This window comes from Blennius ocellaris (genome assembly GCF_963422515.1).
Source record: "Blennius ocellaris genome assembly, chromosome: 9".
In the NCBI taxonomy this organism is placed as follows: Eukaryota; Metazoa; Chordata; class Actinopteri; order Blenniiformes; family Blenniidae; genus Blennius; species Blennius ocellaris.
In genome coordinates this window covers 16,383,814-16,404,731 of record NC_137658.1, presented here as the reverse complement: position 1 = coordinate 16,404,731, position 20,918 = coordinate 16,383,814, and the positions used below count along the sequence as shown (strand labels likewise).

The window sequence follows — 20,918 nt, the reverse complement described above, 5'->3', positions numbered from 1 at the left end:
GCCGACCAAAACACATAACAAGAGATTAAGTTCATTTTGAGCAGTATTGAATCAAAGTTGTGTCTTGGCTCTCCACTGTAGTTTTACTTTTTCATGTGGCTCTCTTGGGGAAAAAGAATTGCCCACCGGTGCAGTAGTGCTCTTATTCTATTGTGTGAAGTGTTTTGAAGCCAAAGAAGTCTGCCTATGGCTTAAAGTTAGTAAGACTTGGTCAAACCTTGTTTTAATCCTCAGTGTTTTCATGGCGAGCGCAGGATGTTAATCCGAAACCCGACAGGGAAACGCTGTGGGGTTGATAGTAGATCGCCATGTATATATCTGTGTGGGTGCTTCAAAATATCAAGGAAGTATCAAAGACTTGAGGGAGACTGTGTGTGTTACATCTCTCTGCCAAACCAAGTCTTTGCTGCTATTAGTGCAGTGAGACACATCTCCACATTGCATCAGACAGGTGCTTAGAAATCCTAACATTTCTATTGGAAGCAGACTCAGGCCACATTTACACATAGCTCGTTTTTCAAAAAAAAAATGTTTCATTTACTCAAGCGTGTAAAAACCTTAACGGCAACTATGAGCATGACACACCTCTAGGCGGCGATGTAACGAGGAGCACACGGCCTCTGCTCCTCCGCATAATAGAGCAGCCGTGATTGTAAACGCCAACAAGACAAAAGCGTTTGCACATACATTAAAAACAAGCACTGCTCTGACAGCATCCATCGCCACCTCAGCAGCCAAACTGGAAACGCCGGTGACTTTGATGCCGATGACGCTTCTGTCGCACACTGTGACGTTAACCTCCGCCTCCCCTGAGTTTCTACACGCAAACAGAAAGACAGCGTTTGACCAAATCTTCACTTTGGGTGTAGTTTTCAGATATAATCTTTTTTGGGGGGGGTAACAAATGGCCCAAAACACATTGAAATATCACAGTTTTTGCAAAATAAAAAAAAAACCTTTAAGTACAAGAGCCATCGGCACAATTAAACTTGAAAAGAGTGTCTTATTTTAACGTGGTGATTAAAAGTACAATATTGTACAGTATCAGTCTTGCTCTTTTTGGCAGTAGGCACGGTAATAACTAGTAATTGCTTTCAGTCCGCCGACCCCCTCAGGTAAAAGCGCTGGTTATTGTGCGTCATCGCCGATTTGCGGCTTCGCTCACCTCATTAGATGCTCACATGAATGAAAATGTTTGTTCAGTCTTTGACACAGTTAACTTGGCGGTAATGTCACTCGCGCTACAAGAGGTGAGCGTGTGGTTCACGCAGCTCCTCCCTCTGAGATACAGGTGGCGCCCTTCAGGCCTCTGCGAGAGGTTATGAGCTCACGGACCGGCGCTGGTGTGAATGTCCTCGCTCCAAATGTCGTCTCTGCAGCAGCGACTCCGCTATCTAATCTAATGAATGCGGCAACGCAAACTGTCACCGACTCCTCCCTGAAGTCCAGCGCGAAGCATTTGAAGGCAATTTCAAACATCGCCACTTATAGCAACATTGCATCACAGCCTGACATAATAACGCCGCTGCCTACTGGTTCAGCGTGCAGCCGATGATCAGAAGTAACCCGCGGGCTTTGTAGCCCGGGTGGGTGAGGTGACTTTCTGAACCACGGATGCAAAGGAGAGCAGCCAAGCTCCTGTTCTTGATCTCCGGTCTTCACACATCCACTGTTAGAAGGCTGGTTGCAGCAGACCGCTGAAAAAAGACTTGACGCTTTCAGTCGTCAGTGGGTGAGATTGGTTCTGCACAAGCTGTAACAAGTCATCGGCACCAAATGACACCAAATGAAGCTTTGCAAGGAACCCAAACATCCGTTTTCCCCGAATACCGACTTGGAAAAGAGGATTTTCATGTTTGAAGTCCTTCCTGTGTGTTTGTGATAAGCTGAGTCACATTTTGTCACTGAAATGTCACTAAATGGTCTCTATTGTTAAAAGATAATAAATTGCTACATTTTAGACGTTACTATTTCATTATGATTTCACCATGAGTTTTAACTCCAAACATCAAGATTAAATTTCAGGACCTGTTTTAGTTCTGTTAGTCTTTCCATTTCCATGAATATCTGAGTATTTTAATAAGTCAAATAGTTCAAACAGTGAGGAGACAAGCAGCCACATTTGATCTCGTCCTCAGTTCTTACAAACTAACATTGGTGAGTCGGTGAAAACTCCAAAATATAGTGCCAAATTGAAATTGGAGCAGGTTGAGTACTTTGTGTAAATGACGTTAAATATAATAATGATCCTGCTCTCAACCTCTCGTGTTTTGGTATAAACCACGTCACCACGTTTAATCGACAGTGTTCAGAAAATAAATGATCCATAGGTGGCATGTTTAACAAATTTTCAATTTAGACACAAATTTACACGGTAAATTGTGAAATAAATGCACTTTTGACCAGTTTTATACTTTCCCTAGAGAACGCATGATAATTTGGTGTCACCCAATGATGTTAATTACCTACTTTAATGACTCCAGAAGTAAAAGTTTAACCTTGAAATTCTCTTAGAAGCTTAAACGTTTTTATTATAATCCTGTCACTGGTTGAACGTAATAAGTAGCTGTTTATTGCGATAGTAAGTATAAAGAAAGCAAAAGCACAAGGCAGCAGCTCACCGCCACTATTCCAGTAATCAAACGTTACATAAACAAGGATTCAGACTTTCTCAGAATTTGATGCTGCGTTGCAGTTGTCTTGGAAAACGTGGATGCTTCTAGGAAACCCCATTCTTGCACTAAATTAAATTCTATGCCTTTTATTCAAGATTTCCCTGTTTGAGGATCACTTTGGTGGCGAATATCATGAAAGGTTACAGGAGGAGCCGAACAGAAACTTGCTTGTTAGAATGCTTAGAAATCTAAATCGGTACCAGACCAACACCAGAAAATGGACACGAAACCACACAATTAGACACTGTGTTGTCAGTTTATGTTAAAGATGGAATGTCTCATAACTTTCTGTCCAGTTTTGGATTCAGAGCAAATATCCAGTCTGACATAAATGTGCACATTTTCCTGCTGTTTGCACTCGCTCATTCACCCTTAAAGCCTCCCCCTGCTGTGGACTTGCACATTTCTATAGCTTCCGTCTTCACAGAGACCCACACGAGCAGATGTGGACATAAGATGATAAATCCTTCAACCTTTCAGTTTAAGAAAACAACTTCAGCTGTGTTGTATAACACATTACATATTGTTTTAACCTGACCTTCACTGTTACGTTTAGATTTCCTTTTGAAGCTTCTGTACAGTCAAAAAAATATGGAAGCAATCAGTGCTTCTCCCTATGTTTTTCTTGCGTCTTGTTAAGAAAGGGAACCAGATTCCAGCTGTTGTTAGTGAATTCCCTATGACGAGTAGATACTAAATTGATGTCAGCATTGAGCTCTGATAAGCTCTGCGTCAGTCCAGAAGAGCTGCTGCCACTTTCCACTTTGTTTCCTAAATCAAATTCAACTGCAGACTTCAGTCACATTGGATCCATCAGACGACAGCCCACAAGCTGGTAACCACGAGATAATTAATTGTACTAGTGAATAATGGATGTCGCATCCAGACGTCATGCTAAAGCCACGGTTATGAGTGCATTGCTTCTGTTTCTCTATTTGCCTTCCGGGCGAATAAATCAACACTTGTTAAATTAAAATGCTTATTTTTCAACATGCTTCACAAGCATCTTTCAGAATTCAGATGTGGTCCTTTCATACTTGTGTGTGTGTGTGGGAACCTCTCGACCATAACTGAGTGTTTCCCATGGATTGTGCCCTCCTCAGACGGGCGGCCATCGTGTGATCTGACGGCGTCGGCGCTGAACTTCTCCTCTCTATTCCCCAACTGCCGAGTGTAGCTTTCCCAAGTATAGTTCCTCTCCCCTAAGCTCGGTGTCTCTGCTGCTTTCCACTCTCATACCTGCCCTACTTAAAACGCTCTCACAATTTACGAGCTTCACACTCTGTCCCTCTCGCTTCTGCCCTCCTCCGTCTCTCCGGCTCTTTTTCCTCTCGCACTCGCACGCCCGGGCGTCGCACAAAGGCCTCGGTTGGACCAGAAACACACATAAACAGATCAAGTTTATGGGCGTGCGCTCCTACAAAAGAGGATCCCGGCCTCTTTCTTGGCTGTTTTGTTTTAATCACGCGGAACAGCGTCGGCACAGTAATTCAGACGAGTGCATTACAGCACAACAAAGGACGAGTTTAACCACTTACTCGCCGGGCCCTGTTGTTTCCTGTTATAAATAAATATGCAGTCACATAAAATGCCAACATGTGCGAGTAATTCCTTCGTTGGCCTGAAGTCCACGTGCCTTCTTCAATATCAATCAGGCTCAACTTGCAATGCAGAACTGGTCTCAACATGTAGGACCACTGCTCTGAATGGATGGAAAACAGACCCGTTGCTCTGGCAGCTAGAGGTGTGCTGGGATGTCTCAGGGTGAGCTGATGTGTTACGTTCAATATGGAGAAGTTGAAAAGAGTCATGGGCATGGTGGAAGCTGTCTTACAGAGTCAGGAGATGCACCCACTGAGCTTGAGCCACATGGCTTAAGTTCTTGGTTTTTTTTTGTAAAGTTTTTCCACGTTACCTCGTGTTCCTAACGAGGGCTGCTGGTTCATAGGCAATAAAAAGCACGAATCTTATCAGTCTTCATATAAATCTGCAACCCTCATAACTGTCTTTGTTATATTTACTTACATTCGTCTGTGTTATTCACACTTCAATGTACATCTCAATAACTGTTAATATGAATATCTTATCATGTCGTGTAGAGAAGGAAACCAACGCCCGAGCTCTAAAGTGACAAGTTTGAAACTCTTCCCCCGACACACTAATGAGCAGTGTCCTAAAAATCTGTTTGGAATTGAGATGATGTGGGATGTGTTTTAAGTGCTAATGGGCATCTCAAGTTGGACAAGTGTGACAAGGTGAAAGAAATCCTCGTGTTTTTCCGTGAATGACACAAGCGTACTGAGTTGCCGCTCACATCTGAGGGCCACGTGATATGGAGGAACCATAACGGTTGAAATAATCAGTTTTTCCCCATTCGCTGATTTTCACATAATAAGGACTCATAGTGAGTAAAATCACAGTAATCAGACAGAAAGTGTTGATTGTAACAAATGTATCCAACATCCCCCCCCTAAGGACAGCTCATTTGGAGTTGGCGAAATGTCACTGATGTTTCAGATTGGACTACATAAATGTTTTTGATGAGCCAGCTTTACTGTGGAAAGTAAAGTGTGAGTGTCACATTAGAAAGAAACACGATGCAGGCTGGTGTGAACGCTCACCGAGGAGGCGCTTGTCTGTTACGGCAACAGGACGAGCGAGAGAGGGAGGAAAGAGAAGGGACCGGAGGAGAGAGTGCAAAACAGAGACTAAGTGACAGGGTGTGTGTGTGTGGGGGGGGGGGGAGAGACAGGCCTACTTTTTAGTATGTGATCTAGGCCATTATCTGTGTTAGCACTGGTGGGGCTCCAACAGGCTCTGTGGATCCTGAATAACAATACCTTTTATGAGCTTTCATGAATGTGTGTATGTGTGAGTGCGTGTGTGTGTGTGTGTGTGTGTGTGTGTGTGTGTGTGTGTGTGTGTGTGTGTGTGTGTGTACACCCGTTTGATCATGCGTGCTAACGCCATTTTGCCATACATGATGTGCGCATGCGCCCCTGCACCTCTGCCTTTTGTTTCTTGCCACTGACTTTGTGCTCATTCGTTAAGAACACTTTGCGTGCCTGTGTGTGTGTGTGTGTGTATGTGTGTGTGTCTGTGTGTGTGTCTGTTCGTTCACATGTGTGTGCGCGCCCCCTCACGTGCAGCTGTGCGCTCTTGCTGTATCACCCTCGTCGTCAGTCAAACCCCCCTCTCCAGCAGCGCCCTGGGGGCCTTCATTATGTAAGAAAGACATTACTGCAGAACAGAGGCAGGCAGCCCTGATAACACTGGCAGCCCCTGCTTACACACACACACACACACACACACACACACACAAAGAGCAGAGGCTCCTAAAAACTGCTGGAAAATACAGAAAATATCAATAAATCATGTCCGTCATTATAACAAACCTTCCCTCCTTCTTTCCCTGGTTCAACCTCTCCACCTCGCCTGTTCAACTTCATTCCAACTCCTCCCGGTCATGATGTCGGCTGTATTTTACGCTTTCCCTCCCTCCGCCGTTGACTCGTACTCCTCTCATTTCGAACCCTTCTTTGTCCTCAGCGGTCCCCTTCCCCCTGGCCCACCGGCTGACCATGAAGGAGGTGTTCGACGCCGAGGGCCGGCCGCGGGTGGACCTGCTCAAAGCTCACCTCACGAAGGAGGGCCGGCTGGAGGAGGCCGTGGCCCTGCGCATCATCGACGAGGGCGCCGCCATCCTGCGCCAGGAGCGCACCATGTTGGACATTGAGGCGCCAGTCACGGGTATGGTACACTGATGAAGAGCAAACAGGCTTCACACAAAAAAAGAAAAAGAAAGACAAGTCAACCCCCAGATGTACATCAGGTCAGATTGATTAAACCAGCAGGAGAGAGATGCCACCATAGCAATATGTCAGACATTTCTGTTCAGTGTGCACCAAACACTGGCAGAGGACAAAAGAGAGACAAAACAACCCGACAGCATAGAAACCAAAGATCTGTTAGTCCATTCAGACCTTGAGCAACACGGCGCAATATTTTCTCTCCAGACGGGTTGGCTTGAGAATCTTGTAAGAGTATCCTTGTGTTTTGTGGTCAACAAACCCATGAGTGCAAAAGCATGAAACACATTCAGCTCAAGAAGCCTGAAGCACACAAACAATCCGAAACAGATAGAAGCAATCGTCGCAGAACAATTGAAACCAATTGCTGAAATTCCCAAACGCAACAGTACTGACTTTAAAGTGACGGATTGCTCACATTAGGGCTTTGATGATTACATTTTGATTTGAATTAATCACATCCCAAATTTTCTTTTCTTTTTCTTTTTTTTTTTTTTGTTGAATCAATAGTCTTCTATTTTTGTAGTGCAATACAGAGCATTTCTCCGTGCACCTGGAGAAGTACGTTTGAGCTCCAGACAATCTTCTCGATGCAGCATATCATAAAAACCCATGCAGAGGGAGAACATGCAAACTCGAAGTGGGAGAGCCTCCAAGTCCACCTTTACCTCGAACTACTAGGTCACCGTGCCTATGTAATAATACAAATGTAATTTACTTAAAAGCAAAATGTGTATTTTTGGGCTGTGAAACCAAACCTTCCAAAATCTTGGCGTGAGTGTTGGGCTACTCGACAAAGCTGGGGGGTTTTTTGTTCTCAGAGAAAATAAGAGAAAATTGTTGAATCCCAGGCATCTGTTGTTGCCAGTAGATTATGAATAAATTGTGTAAAGCAGCAAAAATAGAGATAATATTTGTCTCAACATGCATGCAGTCTGACGTCAGCTAGAAACAGCTAGAAATTAGCCTTATTTGACATATGGTGGTATTCATTTTCTCCCTACAGACACGTTTCTGAAGTGAATTTTAAACTCGAAATGTCTTGTTCTTTTTATTGGCAGCTTCTATTGAGGCAAAAACCCCCCCCAAAAAACAGGATGAAAAGTGAGATGTTAATTCAAATGTGCTCCTGAATGACATGCAGATAGTGAGGTTCACACAGAGCTGTGAAGCAAAAAGGCAGGAAGATCAGTAATTATGTATTAATCAGAATCCATTCGTGGACTCATTAATCTGCCATACGTATCTGCCACCCTTCTTAATGTGAACTGTTGTTCGGTCGCACTTCACTGCGAGAGCCAATTGGCACATACGCGCCTCACAATAGCGGACGACGGCTTCGGTAATATCTGCATGCATTTCCCCGGAGGAGCGCAACGGAGAGGCGAGCGACTGAGAGGGAGGAGAAGATGGAGATCGATGGAGAGCAAAATGAACAACAACTTTCTGAGACAAGGACGGAGAAGACAGACAAGCAGGCGGGCAGACTCAGACAATCCCAACCTTTTGACACCGCTCGGCTCGCGCCTTTCTGTGTGTGTGTGTGTGTGTGTGTGTGTGTGTTATGCAAATGCCAACGATGAGATAATTCTGTGTGGGACGTCGTGCCCACGCCATGTGGGAACATCGCTCAGCTTTCACAGGTACAGATCCCCGGGGACGAGGACGGACAGACAGGCAGACGGAGAGACGGTGGATCATAAGCAGCTTAGAGCAGAGGTTCTCCGACCTGCTCGCTCCTCCAGAGCGACACATCCATCCTGGCTTCCAGGTTCCTCTCCATCCACGGATGCTGTCCCGGGGAAACACACCTGAGGGGAGTGGGCTGGTGAATTTCCTTGGACCAGGCCACTGCAAAAGAGCCTGAGAGACAGGATTTGTGGACGGCTGAGATCTGAACTTGACAGGCTTTTAGGATGTCACGAGAAAGCTGAGACAGGTCGGAGGAGGCAGACAGGTATAGCTCCGTTTCAACTCAGGCCATTTTGCATTTCCCAATTCCCACTTCAAATTAAAGCCAATGCTTACAAGGAGCACAAAAAAAAAAAAAAAAAAAAACCCAGACATTAACATGGCAGGCAGATGAAATGACAGATCGACGTAGCCGGCCAGACAGATGCAAAATAGCGAAATGGCTGCAGAGGGGAAACGGTGACATGGACGAGAAGTGAAAGGAGAGCCCGGACAGATGGTGAGAGAAGGAGGCTGGGAAGACATTTGCTGGCAGATCATGCAGACAGACAGTCCTGAAGACTATTCAAAACACAAAGAGTTCACATCGTAAAAGCTGATACTCCTGGAAGTGACTTGGAATAAATTCTGAGGAAAAAAACAGCGGGAAAACACATGCAGCAGGATAGAAACGGTGATCACATAGAGATTGCGAGTATTTAAAAAAAACTAATTAATTTGTTAATCATGTAAGTTATGAACAAACTTCAAAAGGATCCTTTCAAAAATGCTACAAGTTGTAACAGAAGTTGATGCTCTTATTGCCGCTACACACTGTGAGATCTTCCACCGTCCCAGACGAGACATAGCCATCGTAAGAGAATCGGGTCAGTATCTTTGGTCTTGACTGGAAATCAGTCGTCCTACGTCCCACTGTGAGACCGGCTCAAGCACCAAAGACAATAAAATTCAGATGGTGTTAGAAATTTGGGGTGATCGTTGCTGCTGCTGTGACCTGCGGCAACTAAAGAAGCTGGTCCACGTCCATACGGTATACATGTTTGAAGCCACTTTGCTCGTCCATCTAAACGATATCATGAGCAAACTTTTAGTAGGTGGCATTTAGTCTTAGAACATTTAGATAATCCTCACATTCATTTTGTTTATGTTTACGTGTCGTGTGTTGGAAAATGGAAGACAGTAACAGCAAATGCTAACCTGAAATGCTAGCAGACGCTCACAAGTTCTTCAAACTCAAAGACATGACTGCACTTTACACTTTGCCCAAAGTCGTCAGTGACCCGTTCCATCCTCCCATAAGCCTAGATTCAATAAAGCAAGTATCAAAGATGTACAGATGATTACAACATTATTTGTGAAAGGGCAGAAAATCAGCGCACACTTTCCAGAGAACGCAGGAGAATGCCAGCTCTGTGGCCGAGTGACAGTCCAAAACAAACAAACAAACAAATTAAAAAGGCTTCATGTTCGAGAAACTGGAACCATCCAAAGCTTTTGCTTGAAAATCGCCAAACAGTCGGTTTTCTCAGATGGCCCTCGAAATGACGTGAGCAGATTTTCACGGCGAGGAGATTTAAACATCTTTTTTTACTATCGCACAGATAAGTGATGTTTCCAGATCAGCAGACAGGACAGATATACCTCTGCAGATGCAAATCAGGCCATATGGAGTTCAGTGAAGCAGACACGGTCCCGTATGTGTCAACTGACTTGTTTAACATGTGGGAGCTGAAAACGCTCGTCTCCGTCCTCACAACACTGTGGTTTGTTGTTGCTTCCAACAGTGTGTGGCGACATCCACGGCCAATTCTTCGACCTGATGAAGCTGTTTGAAGTGGGAGGTTCTCCTGCCAACACGCGATACCTCTTCCTGGGGGACTACGTGGACAGGGGCTACTTCAGTATCGAGGTGAGGACCGACCTCTTAGCCACAACCGTAACACATAATGGATGTGCACCCGCTCTAAAAATAGCTCCATTCTGACTAGATTGTGCTTACACTGAGCCTAAAACTGAAACGGTGCGGTGGACATCGCCCTGAAATGTATTATACAGATGTCCTGGGGCACCGCTTGTGTCACTGCAGCGGTTTACTGTTAGCACAGCGAGCACTGTGCTGGATTTAATGCATTGTTAATCTACAAAAGGTACCTGAGATTAGCGCTGACATAACACTCTGTGTGTGTGTGTGTGTGTGTGTGTGTGTGCGTGCGTGCGTGCGTGCGTGCGTGCGTGCGTGTTGCCCTGTACATACACTCAGGTGATGCAATTCAACATCAATGAATAGGAAGTCTCGCTGTTAAGGTCTGCTGTCATGGACCCTTCAGATTTGTGTGTTTTCCTAAAAGGCTGAGAAGGATTTTTGACAATGTCCATTATGGACGGTACATCACAAATCTATCTTTATCATGATGTTCACGTATCACAATAGAGCGAGCGACAGTATTGCTCATTCATGCTCGGCATATTCACATTGAAAAGTGGGATCGAGTGGTAATTTACAAAAATACAATAAACAACAAAATCAACTGGAAATATGACTAAAAATCAACAAACTGCTCCTCTCTTAAATGTCCTGGTGGGAATCGCAGACTCATATATGATGGGAATAACATTGAAAAGAAAACAGGGTCCAGTTTGTGCTGGTGTGAAGTAGCTGCAAGAGGAAGAGCACTGTTACTTGAAAAAAACCCCAACAACACACACATCTTAAAGCCCCAATGACCCAGAATGGGATAAAGTGATATAAAAGATGGATGGATATCTTAAAGCACAGACGATAGTTTCATCTACTCCAACATTTGTGTTTATCAACATAGCACATTGTCACTTAATATCACGCAGCACTACTTATTCTTCAAAAAGGCCACGATGTCCGTTAAAAGTCCTCTTTCATTAGGTTCTCTGTTCAAAGCGCTCCTCTGATCAACAGTGCGACTCGAGTCTGGAGAGTAGGTGCTCTTGAACGTCTCAGCCTGTCCTGGCAATTGGGACATGTCACTGACACGGAGTGAGTTTGGAGCACAGGGAGTGAAATTCAGGCCACCTTGCTAACACATTTCAAGGGCGCATGAGGGGGGGGGGGGGGGGGGTAGAGCGGAGACAGTAACTGTGTGATGGTGAGAGAAGATCCTCTGAGTCGTTTGTAGAGTTAAACCAAGTGATAACAGTGAAAGCGTGTCACACAAAGCCACAGCTGTTTTCTAGTCATCTTTTTGCCCCCCCACACCCCCCAAGTGAACTTAATCAGCTCGGTCTGACTTGCGATGATTGTTGTCAAAACCCTGTTTGTTTCCATATTTAGCCCTGGGAAAAGGATCAGCTCGCTTGCAGCTCCATTATTTCATGACAGTGGCTCATTCAGAGGAGGGATTCCGAGTAACAGCTTCATCGTGACACTCTGTCAAGCTCTGAATTTCCCACTTTAATGAGGGGAAGTGAACGAGAAATGACTCCAACTCTGTCTCATGCAATTATGTAGTAGGAATCATGTGGTCGGACAAAGTTTGGTAACAGTGCAGTGTGTGTTTTGGCTACTCAACGTGAAACTCAAGATGGCTTCGCAGCCAGCTCAGCGCGGAGACTGGTAACGTGAAGTAACTCGACTGGACCCTACAACCTCAAATAGAGCAATAAGATCCAATCCTGTGGCGAGAGACGAGACAGGTGGAGAGATGGAGATGCAGGAAGTAGAGTGGAGGCGGATGAGGTCAAGGATCTGGTGTCGACCATCCAGAGAGTGACGAGGGCGTCGAACCTGAGGCCCACAAGAGGCTCCAATCCGGTCCCCTAATACACCAAGCAAGCTGTAAGAATTTCAAAACAAAAATTCCTTCAGAGTAGCGGAGACAACACAACATTGAGTCCAGAGCTGGGATATTGGCATGAGAGCGAGTCACCATGTTGCTCAGTCATGCTGTCAGGGTGAGTTTGTAAACACAAGCATATCGCATATCGCTGTAGGAGGTGTTTTGATGGATATTTCACTGTATTTTGCACCTGAAAGTACCACTAAAATCAACCTCGTGTTGAGATTTTTAGTTGTAATTGTTCAGTTTTGTGAAAATAGAGACATTTTCATGAGGTACACTGTGTCACAACGAAGAAAATCTCAACACAAGGTTTAATTTCAACAATTATAATGACACTGTTTTACTGGTCTGGACCACTCAAGATGAATTTGGCCCCTGAACTAAAATGTGTTTGACACCGCTGTGTGAAGATATTTAAGACAAGTAGCTGAGGTGGAGGTGGCAGAGATGAATAAAAATTAACAAATCAGAGGGAGCTCTAACCTTTGGAGAGAAACTAGAGAGCAGGGCTCCACAAAATATCACTTGCCATATCAACATCTCGGAATTATTGACAGAATTTTAAATATGAAAATGCATTGCAGTTTTTTTTTTTAACAATTAATTCACAAATCATGTGATTGACTTATTTAAAAAAAAAAAAAAATTCTGTTAGATTGACCCTCATAATAATTGTATGTCTTTTAGCCTATTGGCATTAGATAGAGGCACTAAAATCAAAGAACGGCCAAAAATTTCACTTGTGAAACGCTGCTGGTGCAAATTGCAGATACATCTGTGACTGAAAGAAAGACATAAAGAAAAAAAAAAAACACATACATTCCATCCAGAGAAGGAGCTCTGATTCAGCTGTGATGTCGCCTGGAAGAGCAGCTGAAGGACTTTGCAATGTAGATATATCATGAGCCTGTTTAACCTCTATTAGTGCCAGAGTGCAGTAGATTATGACTAATATCTCATTAATCTGAGACTCGATTACTCTTTTGTTCTGCGAGTCGAATGCTGCTAGAAATGTCGTGCTGCTTTAATGTTTTTTTTTGCGTTTCCCTTCCTCTTCATTCAGTGCGTGTTGTACCTGTGGTCGCTGAAAATCCTCTACCCAAAGACGCTCTTTCTTCTACGGGGAAACCATGAATGTAGACACCTGACGGAATATTTCACCTTCAAACAAGAATGTAAGTTCCTTCCTTCCTTCCTTCCTTCCTTTCTTTATTTCTTTCTTTCTTAACCTGCTGTCTTCCTCATTATCGTGTTCATCGTGGCTCTAAAGGTCATACGAGCTTGTCACTCCTCATCTTTGCTGTAGTGACTCAGCGAAAACGTGACAAACGAGTTGTACGACAACAATGTTTCTACGCTGGCACTACATCATATGTGTACATAGAAAACACAAAGATCGTTTTCTTTTTACTGAGTTATGTTGTTAAATGAAATATTTTTTACTAAGTGGAACAAAAAAAAAAAAAAAAATCATTGTGTTGTTTAACTGTTTTTAATATATTTGAATGGGATTTTCCTCTTTTATACACGCACCTTCGTTTACTCTGTTGCCGACGTTACAGGTAGAAAACCTTCTGGAAAAGTTTGGTTTTGTGGAGAAGAGTTAGGTCTACGCTCAGATTAGAAGATACTAAGTGTTAATTAGGACAAATGTCTTTTAAAAGTAAGAAAATACATTTTGAACTTCCCACTTAGAAAGTGGAAGACTTCTCAAAGACCAATTAAGCTGATGTACATAATGTACTTATAGTACTCGATGAGAAATGGTATTTTCTAAAAACTAAACTTATATCCCAACTATCCTAATGAAATAGAGGAATCCATTAGCTTAGCCTGTGCTGTTAGCTGTGTATTACAAGCATGTACAATGACTTGAATTTCTTGATGCTGACATGGGAAATGGGAGATTCCGAGCTGGTGACGTTCCAAATTCCCAGCTGCACGAATGACAGAAGCGTCCAACCAAAACTTGATTATTTTTCTAGCAGCTCCCGAGGGCTGATTCAGTCCAGTCGTCAATACACTGAGTGATCATTTCAGCTCGTGAAGTAGCTTCTCTCTTATCTGCTCTTTTCTTTTTTTCCCCCCTTCATAACAGGCTGCGTGCTTTCTTCTTCCTCCCTCCCTCCCTTCATCCATCCCTCCCCCAGTCTCTCGCTTTCTCGCTCCATGTCTTTGACTCCTCTGCCAGTGAGTTTCGGCGTCCTGTCCGAGAGAGGGTGATTAGCAGCAAATTAATTTGGCCCTTAATGATTGGCTCAGGGACTTAGTCCTCTGTGTCTGATTGGCCAGGGGACGAGGAAGCTAATTTCCCCTGGTGCTCCTGGCGAATAGTGGTCGCCCTCAATTACCATCTGCTGTGTGTGTGTGTGTGTGTGTGTGTGTGTGTGTGTGTGTACAACAAGTGTATGTAAGTACATGTGCTGTGGCTGCATGCATGTGCAATTGCCTTCATAAATGTTTGAGTGAATGTGTGCGTGTGTGCGTGTGTGAGAGAGAGATTGGTAGAAGTGTGTTTGTCAACCTCTCCATCTGCCTTGTGTAGAGCAAGGGCTCATTATTGCCAGTCCACCAGTTGTCAGCTCACACACACACACACACACACACACACACACACACACACACACACACACACACACACACACACACACACACACACACACACACACACACACACACACGCAAAGATTTTGGCTACTGTATGCTTGTACTCACTGTCTTTGATTCGTGTTTATGTGGTTTTCATGTCCTCATGCCCTCCCTCTTCCCTCCCTCCCTCCATCCTCCTTCCTCCTGTCATCTCCTTTCTTTCTTCTCTTAACCTCTTTCCTCCTTCTCCTGTCTCCTTCCATCTCTCTCTCTCTCTCCCTCTTTCTCTCTCTCCCTCTCTCTCTTTTCTGCCTTTATGAAATTATCGCTCTTTTTTTTTCTCGCCTCCCCGCTCGCTATCATCTGAATCCACGCTCCTTTCTTCCTCTCCCTCGGCTTCTATCGCTCCCCTCCGATCTCCTCTCAGCTATTTTAATCCTGTGATATTGTTTAGTGTCAGATGTATTGTTACGCCCGTGTGTGAAATTAACTTTAAAAGATGCTGCGTGTTGGATGTGGTTATTGAAATAGCTGCCAAATCAAAAGACAGTTTCAGAAAGCATAAAAAAGAAGTTGAAGAAGAGAAAAAAAACTCAGTGTTACAGAGCGTCGCGTCTATATGTGGGTCAGAATTAGTTCAGTAGAAGCAGAAATGGGTAGTTTTGCATCCATACAGTGTGATGCAGGAGAATATTCTCACTAATCTGGGAAGTGCCATTCCTAAATCATCGGCGGGGAGAGAAGCAGGTCATGCGGGAGAGTGCTGGAGAGGAGATGGCCGCATAAATTAATAAGGCGCCGTGTGGAAAATCCTACATGTTAGCGCCTTTACACCCGAGTGAAGCGAGCTGTGTTTTTGGGAGAGTCTGTTTGAAGCCTGTGAGATGGCTGAGCCCCTCAGATGTGCACGAGCAAGAGAGGCAGTGTGTTTGTGTGCGATATGAAACACATGACGGGGGAACCGACTGTACGTCTGGTCAACCGAACACGGCCCCGGGCACTTTGTTTTAGTCTCGGGCTTTAAAAACGTCACTCCGTTCCTTCAAACCCGCAGGTAAGATCAAGTACTCCGAGCAGGTGTACGACTCCTGCATGGAGGCGTTTGATTGCCTGCCCCTGGCGGCCCTGATGAACCAGCAGTTCCTGTGTGTGCACGGGGGGCTTTCACCAGAGATCCACACGCTGGACGACATCAAGAAGGTACGTCGCGTGTAGCCGACATACACACACACACATAACAGTGGATGCACTTTTAGCCAAAAGTGACTGGAGGTTTGCATCAGTATCATCACTACCTGAAGACGTCACTCAATACGACATGTTCTGTGGGAAAATGAGAAAACACAATGAAGAAGATGTGTATGGAAACAGCTGACATGTAGATAAACCTCGAAGCAACACTGTAGTTAAAGATAAAACTTAATTTACCTCTCAATTTAGCATTTAAAAAAAAAATCTGTTCAATACAACAATGTAGATTTATTCAGATTTTGCAATAATAATTTCAGTAAAAGATTAACGTTGATATTCAAACAAAACTTTGTGTTCATTTGTGTCCGAAACTTTTATGAGTTACCTTAAAATAATAAAAAGTTACTTGTTACTTGGGAAAGTAACTCTTGCATTTGATTCTTTCAGTCACAAATCTGTTCAGAGATGTGCACGTAACTGTGTTGTTGTAGGGTTTCTCAGTCGTCAGCACTGCATATCGATTAATTTAAGGAACATGCTCTATCGCCTGAATGTTACATCTCTTGAAATAAAACAGATTTATGAATTAATACTAAAGAAAATCATCACCAGACATAATCATCAAGCCAACAACCTCGAATAAAGCTAATGTAATTTTTTTTTTTTTTTTGGGGGGGGGGGGGGCTCAGTCAATAAGATAGAGAGAGACAGCAGCTCTGCAACTCTTCAAGTATTTTTATAAATGACAAAAGTACCAATGGTACTGTATCTTTAACTCCCTATTCATTCATGCATTCATTCATTCTGCTTTATTTATATAGCTCCACATAAAACACTGTTATTTCCAGGTGCTTTTTCCTTGCACTGTGTATAAAACACCAAAAACCAGAATGTAGAAATGATGTTCTGGAAAAGTAGATGTGATATTCAATATGTTTTTCATTAAAAAAAAAAAAAAAAAGCATACATTTCAGTGATACACCGTTTAACAGCCGATATTCTTCATAAGAGAGACTTCAGATAAAGATCTTAAGACCCCCATAAAAAAGTTGGTTCCAGTAACAAAATGTGATCGACTCATGTTCAGCGATCAAACACACTTGTAATCAGCTGTGGACACATACCAAGTTTTATCAATGCTTTAAAGGAGCGCCAAACAAAAACAAATGAATCACAAGCCTGTGTGTGTGTGTGTGTGTGTGTGTGTGTGTGTGTGTGTGTGTGTGTGTGTGTGTGTGTGTGTGTGTGCGTGTGTGTGTGTGTCACAGTATTACAGAATACAAAGGCACACACATGAACAGAGACATGAGAAACACACACACACTTCCTCATCTAATGGCAGTGTTTCCATGGTGAATCTGCTGGTGTGACATCTTCTCCCCCCTGTGTGGTGAGGGTTGCCATAGCGATGCTCTGCTCTGACAGTACGTGTTTGCTTGTGTGTGCACATTGTGTGTGCGTGTGTTTTTCTTTCCCCCTATTCATACTATATGTGTTCATGAGTGCGGTTTACTTCAAATGTGTGCTTCAGTTGCATGTGTGATTTCTTTGTACACACTTATCTTTGTGACTGCCTTTTGTGTTCATATTTCCGTGTGTGTGTCTGTGTGTGTGTGTGTTATGTATGTCCTAGTTGGACCGGTTCAAGGAGCCCCCGGCGTTTGGGCCCATGTGCGACCTGTTGTGGGCCGACCCCCTGGAAGACTTTGGCAACGAGAAGACCCAAGAGTACTTTGGACACAACACAGTCAGAGGGTGCTCATATTTCTACAGGTACACCAGGACAAAATTACCTCTTGAAACAACAAAAGAAAAGAAAATTGCATAAGAGGGGAAAATCAACATGAATGTGAATGAATCGTCTCTTCGCCTCGGAGCAATAGATCCCAGTGCTTATGAAGCTCGCAGATATGAACTAACCCCATATCTCAACAAGCCAGAATGAATCGATGCAATATTCAGAGATATGAAAAAAACATCCGTAGTTGGAGCAATATTTTTTTTTCAATTAATTAACTGTCAAGAAGAGGGTGTGTGCGTGTGTGTGTGTGTGTGTGTGAGTGTGCGTGTGCATGCGTATGTGTGTGTGTGATTACATGTCAGGATCCCACAGGTGCCCAGTGTCACTGAGCTGTGGTGCTCATCTACAAAACAGAAATCTAATAAGTTTTAGTGGGAATCAATGCTGCTAGTTTTAAAGAGAGAGAGAGAGAAAGAGAGAGAGAGAAAGAGAGAGAGAGAAAGAGAGATGGGGGAGGAAAAAGAAACAAGATGCTTTCTGCTTGCTCTCACTCCATCCGAGATCCATTAACAGCAACGCACACTATTTAAAACACACACACACACACACACACACACACACACACACACACACACACACACACACACACACACACACACACATATCTTGGGTTTACTCGCAAATGCATAACTGCATGCTCTCCAATATACACGTACTCAGACACACTCATACACACTTTTGTTGAAGAGCAGGCAAACATACATGCACGTTGACAGACACACACATTTACCTTTGGTGTACACGCAAGGACGTAGTAATGCCAATTAACACACACGTTCACACGTTCACACACTGGGTACACATGCAAACCCGCAGTATAACACATAGATGCACTTATTTAAATACTCAGATAGTGTGTAGGAGAAAACATACTGTATAGCACATCAACTACACTCACAAACCACACACAGTTCTGTTTCAGTATGAAATGATATCCCACAATCCCCAGGGAGACTGCACGGTTCTGTTGCTATGACGACTGGCTACTCCTGCCAGATATGGAGTGATATTAAGATACAGTGAGAGAAAGAGGGAGAGCAACATGAGGGGAGGGTTGTGATGGCGATGCCGGTGGTGGTGGTGGTGGTGGTGAGGAGGAGGAGAAGATGAAAGAGGCGAATAAGAAACAATTAGCATGGAGGAGTGTAAAGAGGAGTGGAGACGGGACGCAGGTGGAGATAACCTCGGTGGTTATATATAAGTTTGTTTCTGTGACATGCTCTCTGTGGCTCACACACACTGGTTCCCAGTGTTTAGGAGACACAGCATCCACAGACCAACTCCTGTAAGCTCCGTCCCCTCAAGCAGTGAGGCCTGCCCTCGCTCACTGATGCCCCCTGCTGCTCACTTCACACACCGCATGAGGAAACAAGAGGCCGGATCATCACCCACAGCTCCACTTGAGATACTTCTGTTCACTAGTTTACGGCAGCATTAATGTAATAACATATGACATTTTAGTGATGCAAAGTGTATTTCACTGGATAGTCTTCCCTCTGTATGTGTGCCTGACTTCAGATCTGCTTCTTCTCTCTGTGTGCAGCTATCCAGCAGTGTGCGAGTTCCTACAGACCAACAACCTGCTGTCAATCATCAGAGCACACGAAGCACAGGACGCTGGGTAAGCTGACTGACAGTGGCAGCTCCATCCTCCCGCTCCACTTAAACGGGAGCAACCATTTAATTTAATGGCTTTACCTTGACATTTCACGTTCTTGAGTTGTTATTTTTCTTTGTCTGGGAATTGGCACATTACAGGGGAAAAAGAGCCGCCACGATTTCCCCCCCCCCCCTCCCCTGTCACATTTACACCGTGTTATTAGCCTTGTTAGAGGTTCGTGTGGCGGAGCGCCGCCGGGAGCCCGAACCAAATTCAGGTTAAATAAGCCACCTCGCGAAATACACACAGGAAGCCAGAGCGCCATGCCTGGTTTGCACTACTCGTCTAAACAAAATAGTAATAGGGCAAAACAGAATTTTCTGACCCACAAATCCACTCCTGGCAGCTGTCACCTCAGCCAAAATCCCCCGGATATAATGCAGCAATTAAGGCAGCACTATAGTGTCTGTGTCTGTGCCGTGTGCCGGCTTGTTGAACCCATTGACAGCATTTTGTCTGTGGTGCAGATGGGTGGTGTGGGTGCTGCCGCAGGGGCCTGAGTGCACTTGTCAGAGGAAACCGCTTCGGAGGCTGTAGATCCTCCACCTGCACAGTGTGCACATCATTTATGCTCATTTGAAGAAGCAGAGCGACTTCAATACGATCACACGGGCGCTGATCGCTCTGCATGCATTAACCCTTTCATAGAACACTCGTTAAAAATCTCTACAGGATGGAGGATCAATACTCCTCTGTGCTTTTTAGACATGAGGAAGTCGCTTAAAAAGCTGGAAACTGACAGAAATCACTATTAACACCTTAAAAAATTCTGCGAATTGGAAAAGAATGTGAATGGATTTCTACAAATGATTGACCGCACACTCTTAATTCCCATGCGTTTGTTATTTAAAGAAAAGAGACATGCCCTATATATCAAGCAATTGCCATTCATCTTTTTTTTTTTTTTTTTACAGGTCATGTTTTTAAGGTAAATCGGATCAATGGGGTATCAGGTGTTGTGACTTGGAGAAAGATATCCTTACTTTCTATATTTTTATATTATCACCATTACTTTACAATTAATACCTAGGGAAAAGTTACACAAAGTTACTTAATATGGTCATCTGCCATATGAAGGGTTGAAAAGTCGTAATTGTGTCGTTAATATAACGTTTCTCTCCAAATGTACAAAGAGGAACCAAAATTAAGCTGATGGTGGAAGAACTGTTCAGGAGACGTGGCACACATTCTTGACTTCTGATATATAAAATGTAGATCTGGTCAAACTAGAAAAAGAGCTATAGCCTTGTTGTTTTATATATATATACATATAGCTTTGTTGTAAAGCACTTTGGACACCACTAGGTGATTGTAAAGGGCTATAAAAAATAAAGTTTGATTGATTGATTGATTGGTACTGAAGTAAAATATAAAGAAAAAGCAGTTTAAAAAAAAATCTGCAACAGTATAATTTGTAAGAATTATAAAAAAGATTTCTGTTGCTTGAGTGGACAGTAGCACCGATTTCGAAATTGTCGCACTACTAGTTTTTCATGTTTTCTGCGACTGTTCGTTTTTGGAAAATAAAACAGGACGTTACTGAAAATGGTAAGGGTTAATTTAACGGGTGAAACAGAGACGAACAAAACAAATAAACACGAAGGTGAAATATATTTACCAGAAAACTTCACTCAAATTAAGAAAAAAAGATAACTTTGCTTATGAAGTGAAATTTATTTTCTTTTTCTT

At 43.6% G+C, this 20,918-nt stretch overlaps 1 protein-coding gene across 1 annotated transcript in view; it reads left to right on the top strand.

Moving 5' to 3' along the window:
* Positions 1 to 20,918, top strand: part of ppp3cb (protein phosphatase 3, catalytic subunit, beta isozyme) — a gene marked incomplete at both ends in the record, with an annotated part of 39,467 nt that overhangs the window by 8,183 nt on the left and 10,366 nt on the right. Inside the window, 6 exons of the mRNA XM_080501957.1 lie at positions 6,225 to 6,425; positions 9,961 to 10,085; positions 13,052 to 13,163; positions 15,632 to 15,777; positions 17,402 to 17,541; positions 19,113 to 19,190. Of these exons, the coding sequence (XP_080358083.1) occupies positions 6,225 to 6,425; positions 9,961 to 10,085; positions 13,052 to 13,163; positions 15,632 to 15,777; positions 17,402 to 17,541; positions 19,113 to 19,190 (802 nt within the window). The remainder of the gene's footprint in view (positions 1 to 6,224; positions 6,426 to 9,960; positions 10,086 to 13,051; positions 13,164 to 15,631; positions 15,778 to 17,401; positions 17,542 to 19,112; positions 19,191 to 20,918) is intronic.